The sequence below is a fragment of the Centruroides sculpturatus genome, unplaced genomic scaffold (assembly GCF_000671375.1).
Source record: "Centruroides sculpturatus isolate CEXI.00-Female unplaced genomic scaffold, Cexi_2.0 scaffold1116, whole genome shotgun sequence".
Lineage (NCBI taxonomy): Eukaryota > Metazoa > Arthropoda > Arachnida > Scorpiones > Buthidae > Centruroides > Centruroides sculpturatus.
The window spans coordinates 133,910-153,823 of NW_019385334.1; the positions used below are offsets into that span (position 1 = coordinate 133,910).

At 29.5% G+C, this 19,914-nt stretch overlaps 1 protein-coding gene across 1 annotated transcript in view; it reads right to left on the reverse strand.

Annotated features, from left to right (window-relative positions):
- The window catches only part of LOC111637772 (membrane-associated guanylate kinase, WW and PDZ domain-containing protein 1-like), a 65,155-nt gene extending 45,773 nt beyond the window's left edge, over nucleotides 1-19,382 (reverse strand). The window contains exons 1-2 of the mRNA XM_023383343.1: nucleotides 19,232-19,382; nucleotides 6,426-6,599 (exon numbers count right to left, since the gene is read on the reverse strand). Coding sequence (XP_023239111.1) covers nucleotides 6,426-6,499 — 74 coding nt within the window. The 5' untranslated portion in view covers nucleotides 6,500-6,599; nucleotides 19,232-19,382. The remainder of the gene's footprint in view (nucleotides 1-6,425; nucleotides 6,600-19,231) is intronic.
- Between the last annotated feature and the right edge of the window lie 532 nt (nucleotides 19,383-19,914).

The window sequence follows — 19,914 nt, forward strand, 5'->3', positions numbered from 1 at the left end:
AATTAATCTAGATTTGCAAGAATAGTGTGCATATTCAAAGATATATCAAGTAAGTGTTGAGTGAACAACATTATAAACTTATCTATTTTTCTTCAGGCACTGTACAGTATTAATATTTTAAACACAAACACAATAATTTAATCTTGCTTCAACTTTAATGTGCTTTTAAATCATTATACTGTACTTTTGAGAATGATTGATTTAATGGAATTTGGCAATGCAACACATGGGCAATCTGCCAAGGAAGATGCCTCCCAGAAATACCTTTTATGAGAAGATGATCCTTTACTTTGATGCTAGACATGTGAAGAAAACCTGGGAAACTCCAAACTCTAGCCAATTGATAAAGAGCAAACCTGTGACCAGTTAGTTCAATGTTCAGTGATTTTATCCAAATGTCCACTGTTGAGCAATAGTCAGTCTACATCCATGATTCTCAATCTGTGGTCGGAACACAGATGCTCTGTGAAGCCATTTCAAGTGTTCCATGAAAAAATCAAATATACAATTAAAAACTGTTGCAAAAAAAAAATTGATACAATGTAAAAAATAATTTTTGTATGGGAATGTAATCAGCAAATGCCAATGACATCATAGATCTATACTAGACCAAGTGTGCTGTTGATTTCAAAGAGGTTTGCCATCCCTGCTTTACAGCTGATGTATTGTAAGTGTTCCGCAGAAAAAAATGTCAATGTTTAGTGTTCCTCAACTTCAAAAAGAATGAGAACCATGGAGTCTACATAACTAGAGACTCACAAAATATCTTACATACTTTTCCAGCAAATTACTCTTTAATCAAAGTAACATTTTTGGCTTTATTAATAAGCCTTCATCAGGTTTTTTGAAACATGATTCAATTTGGAAGAATATTTAAAATTCCATTAATTTTAGAACAATTTATATATATATAAAAATATATAAAATAAAATTAGAAATCTTATTTAAATTATCTTTTATATAATTAAAATCTTTAANGCTATTTAAAGGTTGTTGGGAGTTTATTCATTTTAGAACAATTTTACATTTAAAAAAAAATATAAATAAGGTTATTGATTAAGTTAGAAATAAAATAAAGTATAAATTTAAAAAATAATAATAACATACTAAAAATGTACAATTAAGAATAAAAGTAAATAAAATGAAATCATTTGAAGTGTTATGACTACATCATGTTTTGCACTGTGTTACTATTTTTGTCACCCTTCATTTCTAAGAGAGTTATCAAATAGCGATCTCCATACACAGGATAGTGATTCACAGACTCTGTTGCTAATGCTATGTTCTGTTAATGTAGATTTAAATATGTCCAATATTTCCACTATTCTTCGTTTGCATTCATCATATACTCGTTTTATTAGTTGGGTCCTGCTGAAATCCACTGACACCCCAGGTTTGGCAGATTTCATCAGGGACTAACTTATAAAACGAGTATATGACAAATGTAAACTAAGAATAGTGGAAATATTGGGCATATTTAAATCTTCATTAACAGCAGAGACTGTGAATCACTATCCTATGTGTGAAGAGTGCTATTTGATAACCCCCTTAGAAACAAAGGGCAGCAAAAATAGTAACACAGTGCAAAACGTGATGTCATCATAGCACTTCAAATGATTTTGTTTTATTTACTTTTATTCTTAAATGTACATTTTTTAGTATGTTATTATCATTTTTTAAATTTATATTTTATTTTATTTCTAACTTAATCAATAACCTTATTTATATTTTTTTTTAAATGTAAAATTGTTCTAAAATGAATAAACTCCCAACAACCTTTAAATAGCCAGTAAAATATTTAAAAGTACTACAAACGTTTTTGACTGTTATTTCCGGTCTTCTTCAGGATAAAAGTTAAAGGTTCAGACTTTTAACCTGAAGAAGACCGGAAATAATGGTTGAAAACGTTTGTAGTACTTTTAAATATTTTACTGGTTATTTAAAGACTGTTGGGAGTTTATTATATATTTTACCAGTACTTTTAACAAGTGTTGTTAACTTGTTCTAAAATTAACAGAATTTTAAATATTCTTCCAAATTGAATCATGTTTCAAAAAACCTGATGAAGACTTATTATTAATTAAATTAATAAAGCCAAAAATGTTAGTTTGATTAAAGAGTAATTTGCTGGAAAAGTACATAAGATATTTTGTGTGTTGCTAGTAACTGTCTAGTTCCAGCTTATGCCAATATTGGTCAGTCTACATGAAGGTCAGATGGCTTATCTGTCTTAGCATTCCATGATGAGAAAATGGTTGAAAAACCATTTTCTCATCATGGACTGGTAAAATTATGGATAATTTTACATAAACTAAATAATTATATGTAACTATGAATTATGTTTGTTTACTAAGCTTAAATATGCTTATCTAGATTCCTATTTACATATTACCAGTAATCAACTATGCTAGGATCAGTAGGGTGAAATATTTTCTGCAGACCGGTGAAATTTTTTCACAGATTGGCACTGATCTGTAGACTGGCATTTGAAAAACACTATTCTAGAGAACATGAAATCAAATCCAGATAAGTCAACGAACTCAAGGACTTTCTGGAAAGCTGTCTGTTCTAGTTATGTCAGACCTTATGTTTCTCACCACTCAGCTATCACATTATGGGCCTGGCTGAACCCACCATCGATTTGAATAAAGACCCTGTTAGTGCCATAAGGCAGAGAAAAATTTTTTATTAATTTTTACATACAGTTTGCACTGAATTTCTGATGCAGATTCAAAAATATGTTGAAACATGAATCAGATTCACAACAAAGCCAACTAGTGAAAAATAAAAACAGTTTATTTTTCCCTCCTAAGCTAAAAAAAATTAGCCAAATTTGTGCAACTGTCAGAATAATTTTTGGGTACCAAGCTGAATATTGAAATAGCCTAATATATAAGCCCTGGTCATTAAGAAGAAATAATGCCTGAGACCATTGATGATCAGAATGTGGAAAATCTCCCCAAATGCCATAAAAAGGGTGTTTGTTGTAAGTTTTCCTTAATTGATAAGATCTTAAAACAGGACACCTGTTTAGAATGACTCAACAGTTAATAATTAGAGAGACAAATTTCAAGGCAGGGAAGTGTTCGAGATACAGAGTATCATATATGTGTAAAACTATAGGGATTTATGCAATTCTATGTTAAAGTGTTCAAGATATGGAAGTGTCCAGGACTCAAATGTGTCCAATTTGACAAATTTTACTGCAAAAGAACACTAATATAAGAAAAAGCAGTAATAATAAAACAATTAAAATTACAGTACAGTAAAATAGTTGATAATAAAAAATCTTTGCCAACTATGCAACTGTGTTCAAACACTAAGACTGGAATAAAGTGTGAGACTACAGGGACCATTACTTAAGTGATTAGCAACGTGCACCTTATCAGAACTTGAGGTCCACTTACTGCATCGAAGGATGGCCTTTTTTAATGAGTGATAAAAATGTGGAGACAAGATGATCGTAAAATCACCGTCTCCAGTCACAATTCCCAACACCAATAGGGTTGGATTCTGCACCCTATCACACACAAACTTCCATATCTAGATATATGTGGCATCCAAGTGACAACATCCATATAAATTATAGGAGGATCTATTTCTATATATAAGTAGAGACTAGTTAACTAGACCATTATAAAAACAACAAAAATTTTAATAACAAAAAAGAAAATTGATTACAAATAAAATAACTAAATATTCTATCTAGTTTAGAGAGCGTTAAAATATAATAATAATGTGAGGACCCAGAAATAGCCCCCCGTGAAGAATAAATCTCAAGAGAATTAAATTATATAAGTGTCAAATCAGCGACACCAGACTTTGACGTTGACGCTCATAAAGAGTAGAGGGAAAAACAAAATTTTAGATATAGAAAAAGAAAATTTAAAAGTTAAGATGCACTTTGGAAAGCAAAACGAAACTAAAAAAAATATCAAAATGGGCATGGGTGTCATAGTCAACGATTAAACGTGATCAGAGTCTAAAAGATGGTGTCGGATAAACCATCTCCAGCCGACCTTTCCCGCGAACTATCCAAAGCTCCATTTACACCTGGAGACAGGTGGAAGACCAATTAGAAAGCAATGAGGTAAAGTTTGTCCAATTAGCAACAAGTTGATCTCGAAAAACTTATAAAAACACTGATTTCAAGGACAAAAAAAGAGGCTTCCACTAGACTACCTGTTGTGTTCATTTGCCTTCAGCTGTCGTGCTTCCTTTCATCTTTTGTGTGTTGTCACTTCAGATTGCAAACTTTCCCCTACAACACAGGACCAGATCGAATCTGAAAACAACCCAAAGTTATGAACTTAAGGACCTTTGCTAAAAAAAATATGTAAGTATTTTCGACCAGAATAAATGGTTTCTCTGTGAAACACTTGTCTTTTGCTGCCTCTTAAAACTGCCACCCATGTACATATAAACCTTAGACCATCCCGACGGTAGGGAACAAAATCTCCCCCAATCGGCATTCTTACAGTAATACCAAATATGGGAGAAGAGAGAGAGTTTACAAACATTATTACCTCTGTAATAACTTGACTTTTCCCAATTTTATTTGGTGAGAGGAAGTTCCAATCCCAGCGTGTATAGCACACAAATTCAAAATAAAAGGATACCTTATGATGTGCGATGATATGTGTGGATTTTGGCACGTATCCCTCTTTTATACTCTTTTTCTCATCCAATGGATGTTAAGAATTAAGATCATCATCCGACAGAGTATCATGAGGAATCTTTTGGTTTAGTCAGCCCTTTAGTCATGGGAGATAAAGATTTCTCTCAGGAACTGACTGTCATCACAGGATACATTTGTTCTTTATTCTCTTTGATTTTTAGCTTTGATAAAAATTTATTGAAAAATTATATTTAATTTTTAAATGATTTTCTATTAATTTCTAGAATATTTTATCTCAAAATATTCAGAATCTCACAAAAGTATGTCATAAAAAAACACAAATCTATGAACCTTAAAAATGAAATTCCAGTATAATTTAATTCAGATAAAATATAAATGTGCTTCAAGTTGTTTAATATACTTATAAATTAAAATGCTCACTTAATTTTAAAAGTGTTTTACTCATATTAAGAGAAATTTTAAAAATACAGGTATCCCTTGATTAACACAATTAACTAATTCTTCAATGCTATCATGTATATCAAAATCATGTCAATCAATACATTGGTACTTCAGTACTTGACTGAACAATCACCAACTGCTAGAACAAATTTTTGGTTAGTAACAAATATTTTTATTTTAATTTTGTCATATGCAAAAAAGTTTTCTATGATAAAAATGAGTAACTAATTTAAAAATAAAATGAAATCTTAGAGCTGCCTACCTTTGTCAGACAAAATTATACTAAATCCAGTTTACTTAATGCAATCAAAATGCAATTATCATATCGATAATACACAAATATTTTTTGAAAATTTACGAATTATATTCATTGATTTTTAACAATTTCTTGTAAAATTTCTCTTCAGAGCTTTCGGGTGCCCTGTACACTTTGTATCCTTTAGTTCAAAATTTCCTGAACAAAACTTTCAAAACAACATTTGAATGGCTGACATTTAGGAATATCTTCTCCATAAACACTATAAGTATTTTTTACTCTTTGTATAGCATTATATCCTTTATTAAACTTAAAAAGCATATATAATATATCCAATATGCATTTAATCTGCAGACATTTCAGTTTGATTTTACACAAACAAAATGCAACCTAAAGTTTTAAAATAAGCTTCTAAACAAAGCATATAATATCACATTAGCAGTAACGTGTTAAATTTCACAACTGTCATAATTAAACTATGTATCTAATCAGAAATTTCTCTCAGCATGAAAACAGCAAATTCACCAACACCTTATTTACTGATAAAAACATATTTATGTTAAAACAGCTGTTAAAGCTCTATTAATTAAAACTTCTGTATAAAGCGACTGTTGCAAGTAATTTTGAGCATTAATCAAATCCCATGTTAAGCAAGGGATACATATATATCAATTTATCATTTGTTCAAATAAACCATTTATACGGACTTTCTAATAAGTTTCATTGAGATAATAATTTAGTACAATATACATACATTATACTAAAATTATTATATATAGTTTAGTATGGTATATGTGTATATTAGAAAGTTTGTATGCATATATATTATGAGCCACTCATTTGTCAGATCAGTTAATTCCATAAAATAATATATGTTCTTTTTTTTAAAAAATTCTTTTTAAAATTTAAGTAAAACATTCTATAATGTATTATTATAGGTTTAGCTTTTATCTAATGGTACATAAAACAATAATGATTATTTTGAAGATATACTATTTTTACATTTTTTGTGTAACTAAAGGAGTTAATCAATTTGGCCAATGAATAGCTCAAATATAGAATTTTAACTGAAATAACAAATTTACTTACATTCCATCAGGAGTTTGGTTTGCATGATGAATTACATTATTAATTTTTAAACCATCATTAGGTCTCGAAGCCATAATTTAAAAGTTTGTGTGTAGAAGAATATTCACAAAAGAATAAAAAATTACAAGGTATTTCTGATACATTTTAATAATTCTCAGTTCTTCCATTGTGTTACTAAAATAAAAAGATATAAGTTTTAAACAATAATAATTTACATCATAATATAATAAAAACTGTTAATTTTTAATATTAAAATCAAGTTTCACTTAATATTTAAGTAAAGTAATAAGCTTTCTATTATAATAGATGTCAGGAAAAATGTGCACAAAATATTTCAGGCTCTAACAGCCAATAATTTTTAATTAAGCTATACATATTATAACTTTAAAGCATGTAGGATACAGAATATTCTAGAATCTTTTTCTGCATTTGATTTGCTACTTCTTTCAAAATGGAAAGAAAAGATGATGCTTACGTTTACACAATGTTTACACATTAAATAAAACATTAGGAAAAAATTTACTGTAAGCCATTTTGCAAATTAAAACATTTCAAAACAGACTATATATTACATTGAACATTTTGAGAGTGGATTATTACTACAGAGAATAAAAGAATCCAGTATAAAAATGAAAATTCTAATGAAATCCAAGTTAGAAGGCTTGAAGAGGGTATTTAAAAACAATGACAAGACTTCAATATAATCTATAGTCCTGAAAGTGAAAATTTCATGTATTTGGCTCCATAAGACTTTGAAAACAAAAAAACATTAAATATCAAAGAAAATAGGTAATTCCAAACAGAATGGGCATGCAAAAATGAAGTGCTAAAGATTATTGTGAAAGTTTTCTAAAAAGTTCTTTGTTTTGAATGATGAATCTTACTTTATCCTCTTGCACTTGACAATCAATGATAATAGTTTCTTACCAGTGATATCTCCTCTATGCCTGTCAAAAAATATATATATAGTTTTTCAAGAAAAATAAATTTGAGGGCAAAGTTTTGCTTTGGATAGCAGTGAGACCAAAAGGATTGAGTCAAGTTCTAATCAGAAAATCAAGTTTTGCTATCAATGCCCTACAATATTTAAATGAAAGCATACAATATTGCTCAATTCCTTACATTCAAAAGAACTATTCTCAAGCAAATATGTCATCTGACCAAATCAAGAGCAAGTTCCCACTATGTCAAAACTATACTGGATTACCTGCAACAAAAGACCATCTTCATAAAAAAAAAAAAAGACAACCCTGAAAACATGCCAGCCATTAGACCAATCAAGGAGTTTCAGACAATTCTCAAGGCAGCCATTTATGAAAAACTGTGGAAGGCAAAAACACAGATCACCTGATTGATTAAGTACTGTCTGAAAAATGTAAACCAGTCTTGTACAGAAACTTGTACTTCACACCTGAAGAGAATTGATCACGTTCAATGATAGACACTTGTAGAATTATGAAAGTAAAAGATAACAAACCTTTTCATCACCTTTCATATGTTTATTTAATTCATAGTTTTCTTTTTCCAAGCTAAAAACTATGTTACACAAACTTGTGTAAATTTTATCAAGGCAGGTTATTAGGTTATTTCAGTAACCTAATAATCAAAAAACCCTTTTAGTCATACTAATTGAACTCAATAGAAACTCTTTCAGAACAAAGTTTAAGTTTAACTTACTAAACTAAACTCCTTGTATAGACACTGTTAAAAATAATCATAAAATGCTTCTAAAAAAGAACCACAACTGGAGAATTAAGTCAATTAAAAAAACACACCTTAACAAATTCCAGAAAAATTTTAATACAGTAGAGCGTTGATTATCTGAAAGTCAATTATCTGAAACGTCAATTATCCAAAAGAATTCCAGTCGGCAAATTTAAATTTTCGCCAGTGCTGTGGCGCTGCAATCTTTGGCTATGTCTTGGGCTACTCAAATATTTTACGTTTTTGATACTAAATTAACTTCTAAAGTATAATTTTTTATTGTTTTTATATTTTTCAATATATTTATTTTGTTTGTACAAAATAAAGAAATAATTTTTAACAATACAACAGTCACGATTATTATTTTAAAAAGTTTATGTTAGGCTTAACATCAACGAAAATTCAACGCAAAGTGACACGCAACAGAGAAAAATTTCAACATGGGATAGGTTAATATATTTTTTTGTACATAATCAGTTATCCGAAATATCGATTTTCCAAACAACCCCAGTTCCCAATTGATTCGGATAATCGATGCTCTACTGTAATCAATTTTTTTTTATCCCTTTGATGAATCTGCTTCAGTTAATTACAAGATATACAGTATAAAAAATGAATGCATTCAAATATTTGGGTGATTCAAAAATTAACACCATAATATAAAATAACATATAATGGTTACATGTTCAATAACAAATTTTAAAATCATAGAATGCAAAAATCATGAATTATTTACAAATTGGGCAAACTTAAAATAAAATATAAACAAAAATAAACTAATTCTGCAACCATCAGGAATTGGAGTTCTCATGGTTATATGGATGTTTCCATACTTACGAACTGATTAGGTTCCCAAGATTTTGTTGTAAGTCAAAATGTTCATAAGTCAAAAAACTATCTTAAAAAGTACATTTGTACACAGAATAACCACTTATTGTTAGCATTTGATATTTTAATGTAATTAATAAAATTCATTACACTCATTTACCCAATTCCTGCTGCTTAGTAGTGAGTATTTCAAACACAATTTTTTTTTCATCTAATACACTTAGTTTTATAATGCCCACTTCAGTTTCCTTGGTAATAGAGTGAAACTTCTTGCATTTATCTCCACTGCTAAATTTACTACTGTGTTTTGATGCATAATCAAAAAAGTTTATAAAAATTGCAAACAATTGTGAAAAATGCAATTACAGTAGAACCCCTCTAATCCGTCACCTTTAGGACTGGGGTTATGGTCGGAACGCAAAAAAGGTCGGATTATCAGAAAAAAGTAAAATAAACAATCTTACCTTTGTCCAGTCTTTATAGCACTGTTAATTTTTCATTTAATGAAAGAGTAACGTGTTTACATTTCACTCCTGACATGTTGAAAACAGACACAAAACTGTACACATACTGTACACACAATGTAAACATATACTGTAACGAACACAAGAACGCCACCGACGGTGAGCCACTGACGAGTCAGGACAAGTTTCTCGACTCCGACCACAGTCGGATTAACCGGAGTGACGGACTAGCCGAGGGCGGACTAGAGGGGTTCTACTGTACTCCAATGTTACTAAATTCAACACCACCTCACAAACAGCAACGAAACCTCAGAATTCACCAAAAACAAAAAATGATGATATGCAATAGAAATAAGCCCACATTAATTATTTATTAAAAATTTATTGTTACTGGCCAAAGACTGACTTCAGCACCACTCCATGAATGTCAAGAGAACTTCAGAATTTGTACAAAATTTAAATTTTAGACAGTCAAATTGTTCATAAGTTGAACATTTGTAAGTAGGGGAGCTCCTGTAATTCATCTAAAGATTTCCTTACAATTGATAAGGAGTCCCCATCACAGAAATTAACATAATCCTGTACCCAAATGTTTTAAATTTCTATAAGTCAGTTACTGGTTTACTGGTTATGTGATCTTGAAGTCTTCCCATAGTACCACTACATAAATGCATAACTAAAATCATAGTTGTGAATAATAAATAAATAACTACAGAAATAAAATAAACAATAAAAAGTAAAACTAGATGAAGAAATGTCACTTAATAAAAATAATTTTCATAAAAAGACCACCATACAATAGCTAAGTTGTTGACGTCTCTATGGTTGATGCAACCAGTTCTTTTGTGCACTTTAAAGATCTCCAATCTTTCAAGATATCTCATAGTATTTATATTCGATGTTGGTTTGATGATCAATGCCTGCTCCCATTGTACCTGAACATTCTGAAGTTGTGCGTAAGCTGCCAGCACTGTGCTATCAACATTTTTATCAATTGTATACTTATGTTCTTTGAGTCATTGTTGTAAGTTGTGCATAGTGGCACCCACATATACAAGTTTTGATTCAAAACGTTGGTCGATTAATGAAATGGAGTAAATCCCCACGGCCAAATTAAGGTTATATGGTTTTTTATCGTTCCTTAAAATTCTGAATATCATTGAGTTGCATCAATATACAACATGGAGATTATTAGCTCTGGCCGTTTTCTTATGTATTCCTCTTAAAAATGAGAAATAATTCACAACCACTCTTCGTTACTAAACCCCCAATGCATTCTGACATTTTGTTGTTTGAAATGTTGTGATCAACCTCCAAATCATTTCTATTAGATAACCCTGTTGTTCTGCAATCTTTAAGACATAATCCAGCTCTGTTATGGTGTCACTTATGCTGGTACAATGTGTATATACCCTTCTTATCAAGGATCTGAAGGCTGCCAATCTGATGTGGAGAGGATCCACAAAGTTATGTAGAATTAAAATGGGTTGATAACAAGGTTTCCTGTATACCTTGGTCCAAATTTCTTCATATTTGCAAGAGATGAAAATGTCCAAAAAGTTTATAGATGTTTCACTCTCCTGGTCTAATTGTAGGAATAATCCATAGGGGTTGTCATTGATCTCATTTAAAAATTGCTGTAGGTTTGGTTTCCTCTGCCACAAGATGAAAATAACAACAACATATCTAGTGTATAAGATAATAAGGTGTTGGAATTTGGGTAGAATTTTGTTTTCTAACTGTCACACCACCAGCTCACAAAGTATTGCAGAGGTGGGACTGCCCATTGGTACTTTTCTTCCTTGTAAGTCTACTTTGTTCTCAAATTCAAAGAATGATGTAAAAGATACAAGATGTGCCAGCTCTAATATATGATTATGATGTTTCTGTGCATCATCGATGTTGGTAAACAGGAAGTCCCTTATAGCACAAAAACAAAGAAGTATTTTTATAGACGGATACATCGATTTGAGGTCTAAGACTATCATGTATTCCTTGTCCACCAGAGAAATGGTATTGAAATAGTCTATCACTTGCAGCGAGTTGTTAACTAAAATTGGATGGTAAGTAGCCTTAGCATGATAGAATTTGACCAGCTGTTTTTCAATAAAAAATGTCAGAGAATTACATTTCTCGATCACTGGAGAGATGGTGATAAAAAGATTGAAAATGCTTGAGATTAATGCATTGGGTTGTTCTTAGTGAATTTTCATAGCCAACAGTTAAGACACTGGATGAACCAAAAGCAAAATCCATACAATTAATGAATAATATGAAAAATAATTTATCTTGTAACAGATAACATCAAATCTCTGTTACAAAAAAAATCTGTTAAGATTACTTAACAAATTTTTTGTAATGGATGTTTAATTTGTCTTATTGCAAAAATGGAAGCAAGCAAGTTGCATTTTCAACACTTGTTTCTTTTCTTCTATCAAAAAGAAAAAAATACCTTACAAACAGTGAAAAAAATGTGTGATGTATATGGTGAAGATGCTGTAGCAGAGCCAACTGTTCAAAAGTGGTTCTAAATTTAAAACAGGTAACTTCAATCTTGAAAGTGCTCACCACACACAGGAAAACCAGCTGTTATTGAAGAGGATCAGATCAAAACATTATTGATCTGGTCAACACTCATCATGTAACTTGAGAGATAGCAGACACAGTGAAGACATCCAACAGTACTATACTTCAACATCTGAAAGAAACTTAAATACAATGATACCTCAGTTTTCATTGATGATCTGTCTGAAAACAATTGACGAAATCCAAAACCAATGAAAACTGAAACAATTATTTCCATACAAATCAATGTAAATCATTCTAGATACTCCAATATACAACCAAAAACATTTTATAAAGAATATAGTGTTTAATAATAAAAACAATAAGAAGTAATATAAAATGAATATAAAAGACTAATACGATGACCTCCAAAACAGAATTGCCATCTAACTGTTTTTGATTGATCCAAATTAATAATAACTATTCGACATCTTCAATTGTTTGCAATCTCTATTTCATTAGCACATTCATGCCTTTCACTACATTAGCCTCTTTTATTGCTTCCTTTTTTTACCAAAATGGAAATTATCATGGATGGCAACTTCCCGTATGTGCAACCGATTTCCACAATCTTAATACCATTCTTGTATTTTTTAATGATTTTCTTCAATTCAATCATGTTCCTGGCCTTCTTCAAAGGGCTGCTAACTCTGGAAATTTCTTTGGTCCCATGATTGAGCTGAAAGGAAAGGAAAGCAATGGAATTGTTTGGCTAGATGCATGGGGTAATGCTCACATGAGAAACAATGCCACACTGAGAAGGAAAACACATGGGTCGTCCTTTGTTTTCGCAAAATTATCAGCGAGGTCACGTGGCATACTGATGAAATCCAAGGCAACAGACAAAAACAGAGAGAAGTTTTTCGTGGTTAAAATCAATGGAAACCGAAACCAATGATAACTGAAGTCAATGAAAACTGAGGTATATGAATTGTTACAACATTTGGATAACAACGACTTAACAGAAAAGAACTTACTGAATTACATCTCCATTTGTGATTCTTTTTCAAAATGAAATGAAAATACCATAAAAGTGGATCATTTATATCATCATCAGCTGAAAATAATTCTGGGGCAAGGAAAATGAACCAACATTAAAAACTCTAAAGCAGCATTTCTCAAAGTGGGCAATAATGCCCCCTTGTGAGTAATGAGTACATCTATGGGGGGTGCCAGAGGCAGAGTATTGAACGGTGACCAAAGGCAAAATTGGGGGTCACTGAAAGCCGTTCCCTTTCCTCTGTTAATGTTTCCTCTGATAAGAGGAAACATTGTGTTTAATGGTTTCCAGATGTTGAGAACAATGTATGGTAAGGGCACAAAGTGTGAGATTCATAGAAAAGTTTTCCTAAGAATATTTCCAATCCTTTCTCACACAAGAGAAAATGGGTTAGGGGCGTTGGGTATAACTTTATGGAACAAAGGGAGCAGTAGATCGAAAAAGTTTGGGAATCACTGCTCTAAAGTCTGGCCTTCGTCACATTTACTGTCTAGTGAGATTGGAAAGGAATTTTGTGAAAGCTGTTCATATTACAAAATTCCCAACTGATTTTGTTCCCAACTGGATCAACTGAAGTTTTTTCTTCAGTTGTCATCTTCAGTTGATCCAGTTGGGAACAATTCTTATCAGAATGGATTGTTTGATTTTGTGGAAGCAGTTCATAGTACAAAATTCCTGAAGATGACAACTGAAGAAAAAACTTTAAAATTGGCCAAAAAAGAAAAAAAAGGCATTGTATTTCATCAAGATAATGCCAGACTGCACACTTCTTTATGAACATGCCAAAATTTATTGTAAATAGGCAGGGATATTTTATTCCATTACTCACTCTCAACTAACATTGCTCCATCGGTCTACCATTTGTTCTGGTCTTGCAGAATTTCCTTTGTGATAAAAATGTTGATAGTTTGGAATCTTGCAAAAACCATATGAAACAGTCTTTTGTGGAAAAGACTTGAAAGTCCTATGGAGAGAGTATTACAAGCTTCCCCATAGATGGCAATACATCATTAAAAACAATGATGCATACATAATTTAATAGAGGTATATTTTTAGTTTTAAAACCATTTCTTTTACTTCTCTTAAAATTTACTCTAAGTTTCCTAAACAATCCAATATAGTAAACTCCTGTATAATGTGCTTCCCTATAATGCAAATTCATATAACACAACAAAAAATTACAATTAGTACTCATACAAAGTTCTAATTTTGTCATCCAGAAGTACAACAAAATTAGAACTTTGTATGAGTACTAATTGTACACACAGTATTACGTTCTCTTCTTTAACTTTTAGGCATAAGTTTAAACTTGCATAAAATCATCTGATAATTTTAAATAATAAAATTTTCTGTAACACATAATATACCACACCACATTGTATGTGACTCTACTGTATATCAACTGAAAATTAACATAATATTAACATAAAATCTTTATGATCATAAACAAAGCAATTTGGCTTAGAGGTAAATAGTTAACCTGCCATATCTTAATACATTTAATAATTAGAAATACAATTAATTTTAATTTACTTCTAAATAAATTAAAAATTAAATTTATTAAAATATGACAGTTTAATATTACATTCCTTTAGTTTGGCTTTAATAAGGAAGATAAATGCCATTAAATTTTCTTTAAATAAATGGTTAATACCAAAATTGTTAATTTAAATGTTTCAAAAATTCTAATTCATGTTCTTGTTTTTATAATTTAAATGCTTTTTGAACATAATTTGTATTCTATTTATGACTTATAATTAACTCAAAGATCATTAATAATATAAAAAACCATTCAAAAGTCCAGCTTAATTCTTTAATAACATAAGAATGTTTTCAAACGCATTAAGTGTCCATCTTCAGTTATTTCTCTAAAATCTAATGCAGAATTCGAAAAATTACGCAAGCAAAATTTCAAATAAATGGTTATACAAATATTAAAAAGTGACATGTTATTTAATTTAGCTTTAATTAGCTTTTAAGAAGTCATTTAACCAATTTATACTTTTTAGAGAGGCATAATTTCAAATAAAAAATTTGTCTCTGAAAGTGAAGTTTTTTATATTTTTGAATTGTCAATGTTGACTGTGAAGCAATGGATTGCGAAGAAAAAATTTTATTTGTACTCTCTAATATATTTTTAGTATGTAAATTGCTGTTGGCCATTTTTAATAAATATTGATTATTAACAATCTGTGACCTGCACATTCTGTATTTTGACAATTTATGAGTTAATTATACTCTTTATTAACAAAATTTCTCCAACTTAACACAAAATAAAAGAAAATTAAATTTTAAAGGAATTTACAGGATTTCCTAGAGTAAGAATTGCTTGTAAAATTTAAATTTAAAAATAACCAAGATCCTGAAATCCTGGTAGAAAAATCCTAGTTGTGTCCCACCCCACACCCACTTAACCACTCCATTGCAAGCTGGCCAAATTACGGACTTAAAAAAAGGCCCTCTTAATAATGCCCACAGAAAAGGAAGAGTGAAAAAAATCTGAGACAGACTGCTCATAAAAAATTCCTGAGGTTGTCCATCTGGATTTCATCCAGGATCTATCAGAGTGGTAGGCTGACACCCTAACCACTTTGGCCATTCAGGTCGTTAGATTTCCCTTGCTTGTTAAGTATCTAAAAAATTAAGTACACTTGTACACTTAATTAACAGACAGATTAAAAACAGATTTAATAAGTTTATATTACAATAAAAAATTATACTGTACCTAAGAATTTAAAGCAACATATTTTTATCTATCAGTAAAAAGTGTGCTTTGTTTTTGCTTTTATTAATCTTTATTAAAAAAGAGTAGCATTAATTAGTTGAGACCATGCACAGTGCTGAATATTCCAAACACCAGAATACTAGACAACACCAACACATAATTAAAAACCTACATTAATAAAGCAGTCTTTCAGGTATGTCAAAACAAAACATGCAATGAAAGTTCTAAGATATCCTATTTTAAGAGGCCAGCTTAATTAAATATATTTCATAAATCTAAATTTTGGATAAAGTTAAAAGTTACTTATAATCTTTAGGTTTTGAAAATAAATGACTCTCTTCACTATGTACACCAAAAACAATTGTTAAAAAAATTTGAAAAATTATTAGTGTGTAGTCTTTAACATACATAAAAGGCTTTTATCATTTAATCAAAGCAAGAAGGATTAGTTTATTGCTTTTCTGAATGTTTAATAATATGTCACTGTTGAAACTTTCATGCAGCAATTGATAGTGCTTAATAAATTAAAAATGCAAAAACAATTTTAATGTAGTGCCAAATGTCATATAAGGTTCTTTGATTAATATAAAAGGTTTTTCTGTTTCAATTAAATTTGAAAATCAGTATTTCTTTAAAAAGTCAAACACTCACTTAAAAACACTTTAAAAGTAGCCTGATAATTCACTTGGCAGTGATAAAATGTCATTCTAGGTTAATATAAAATCAAACTATATTTTAAATTATTATTCGGAGGCAGAAGTCAAAACTGGATTGACTCATAGAATTTTAGAAGGTCTGAGTCAGAGTTTTTTGGTACACCAACTCCACAACCTTGTCAATTATATTTAAAAAAAAATAAATCTACAATACTTGAATAAATTTATTTCTAAGCTACAGATACAGTAAATATCTTAGTCAAAATTTTAATTGTAAAAATAACTGCATCAAATTTCTTATTGTGTGCGAACTTTTTAAAATTATTTTTTGGTTTTTATTTAATGATTCCTAAAGCCACTCTCACACCATTACATACAAAACCTAATTTTGAAAAAAATAAACCCAAAGATTCAAAAATCATACAGGCTTGAATAAATCCACACTCCAACCAAATTTTAAAAAAAGACACCCACAGTGAGTCTCAGAGGCACAAACAAGATTTAATCTTGGAAAGAGTAGAGAAAATTTACTAGTGTTCCTTTTCCTTTGAAGAGTACCAGGCCCTTTGTGCCACCCCCTGGGTGCACCACTGGTGCATACAAAGTTAATAACTAAAAGACAGCTATGATATATAAGATTAATATATTAGTAAATTTTTTATAAAAATTACTATTAATTGCTACACATGATTCGATAAGTTTTGAACATTTATCATTTGGTCCTTATATTTATTACAAGATAAATAAATATTGTAGACTAACTGCCTTATAATTAAGTAGATTCAATATTATGGTAATTCTATAAATTTACATTATAAAACATTATTTAACCATAATATAGAATTCAAAATCTTAGCCTTTTCTAAAATTAAACATAGAAAACTCATCTATTTAATATATTTGAGATCTATTCTTAGTTCATAAAGTTCCCATTTACTTCCTATTTAATATTAATATTCAACTCAATTTTTATGCTAAATCTTTACATGAATGACTTACATTATTTACTGCCTTTTACAAATAAAATTAATAAGAAGTTTTATAAATAATTTGATATACTATTCTGAAATTGACGATTTTCTATCATGCGATAATGTATTATAAATAATACATTCTATATTTTTGATCTACAAATGAAATGAAATAGCATGAATGAAGATAATAGCACTGGTTTGGACATCATTCTCCACCTATAAAAAATCACAAGGTTACAGACAAAAATTGAATTTAATCTCCCACAGATATCAACTGATGTCTGTGTAGCCATATAATCAACCTAAAGCATTAATATATTTAATTTTTTCTTTAGTTAAAATCAAGCATATATTTAATTAACAATGACATTATTACTAAGCAAAGTATAATATAGGCTTAGTAATAATCTTATATTTATAATATTTTAAAGTAAACAAGTATTTTTGGTTTGCCAAGATAACTGTTAAAGTTATCTTGGCAAGTTTATCAGACACAATAAAATATATATTCCCAATCAGTTACACACTCAAGATTTAATCTTGGGGAGCCCAGTTGAACAGATAAACTTTTAATGCCAATTCAATAAAATTCCCACCTTATGCAACAACTAATCCATTAGTAGTATAGAAATACATTAACACCTTGGTTTTCATCGAAAATCCATCCGAAAACAATTGGCAAAATCTGAAACCAACAAAACCAAGGCAATTATTTCCATATGAATCAATGTAAATCCAATTAATTTGTTCTAGATACTCTGAAATACATACCAAAAACACATTTTATAGAGCATAAATATTGTGTTTAATACAAGAAATTAACATAAACCGAATATAAAAAGAACTAATGTAAATAATAAATGAACATTTAACAATACATTCGAAGGGCTGCAGGCTCTGGAAACTTTCTTTGGTCCCATAACAGAGCTAAAAGGAAAGCAATGGAATTGTTTGGCTAGACGTGCAGGGTAACGCTCACACAACAAGAAACAACACCACACTGGGCAATAAAACATGTGGATCACCCTTTATTTTTGCAAAATTAGCAGCAAAGTCAAGTGGGCACGCCAATGAAAACCAAGACAAATTTTTCACAAAAAAAAAAAAAAATTGACGATAACCAAAGTAAACAAAAACCAATGTATTACTGTAGAAGACATGTCAGAATATAAATAAAAAAAAATGATTTTAATTAGAAAAAAATTTTTTAAACATTTTCTATTTTTTTTTTCCCCCTTTTTCTTTGGAGGATGCAGAGTCTCACAGCTCCCCTCTGGATGCACCATCATTACCAATAAACTTTGTATAATATTTTAAAATAAATTACCACACCATAAAAACTTAAATATAATAAATGCACAATGAGCTAAGAGCAAGAGAGGAAAAAGAAAAAAAAAGGCAATCGCCTCAGGCTTTGAAAAAACAATAGGCTGCATGTTCTTTTAAAATTATTTTCATAGCCTTAATATTAAAATTACACTGGAAATTGTAACACAGACGACTGTTGCTGCAATTATTGAATTTGATAATCAAAAATTAAACATTTGATAAGCAACGACTGTAGATTAATATAATAATAAACTGTTATAATGTCTAGACATTCTCTTATAACATAATTTTTATATAAATTAATATATAAATCGTTTATTATAATAATTCTTACGAAGTTTCTTACTTACGTTTACCTTTAACGTCCGTTTGTCAATCTCTCTACGTTTATTTATCTCATTACATAAATTCAATTTAAATTGAATAATACAAATATTAATTGCAAATATTACAAAATATTCTTCTAATTAATTTAATCATTTGATTTCTTTTATAATTTATTAAACTGCGAGTATAGAAAGCATCAATAATTAATCATTTTAAATATTAATTAATTAATACCTGATAATTTTAAAGACGAATAAATGTTCAATGAACTCTCTTGTTTATCAATGTTACATCTTTTAATTGTATATAAATTAACGAATTTTTCAAGAAAAACAAACACAAACTACAGAAGAAAAAGGAAGCCATTTTGGATACCGTCCTCCATCTTACATATTAAGATTTCATTTTCATAATAAACATTACCAAGTAATTAATTACTATTTTAAAAAATTGCCTAAATGTTTATTAAAAATATAATATTAATACTAATATGGACGAAATATTTATTTATTTATTTATTTTTAAAATTTTCTATTAAAAAAATTCACGTGACAAATCGAGAGATTTTTTTTAAATAATCATCTTTATTTCGAAATTAATAAATATATTTAGATGATTCGCTAATAGTGTAATTAATTGTTAAAATAATAATTTTTGTTTTTTCTTGTAGAAACTTTTTTACGTGAATTTTATACTATATTATGGTTCAAATAGTTTTTTTCTTAATTTTAATTGATTTTTTAGAAATTATCACAAAAATTACCGGTAGATGGCCAACGTCGGTTTGACTTCGGCTTTCTTATACGAAGGCCGGAATATGTCTAGTTTTTTTTAAATTGAAATTTGGATATAAGCGATTCCTTGTAGTGATGGGTAATTTATAAACTGATAGGAAGTGATTTAAAATGGTGCAATTA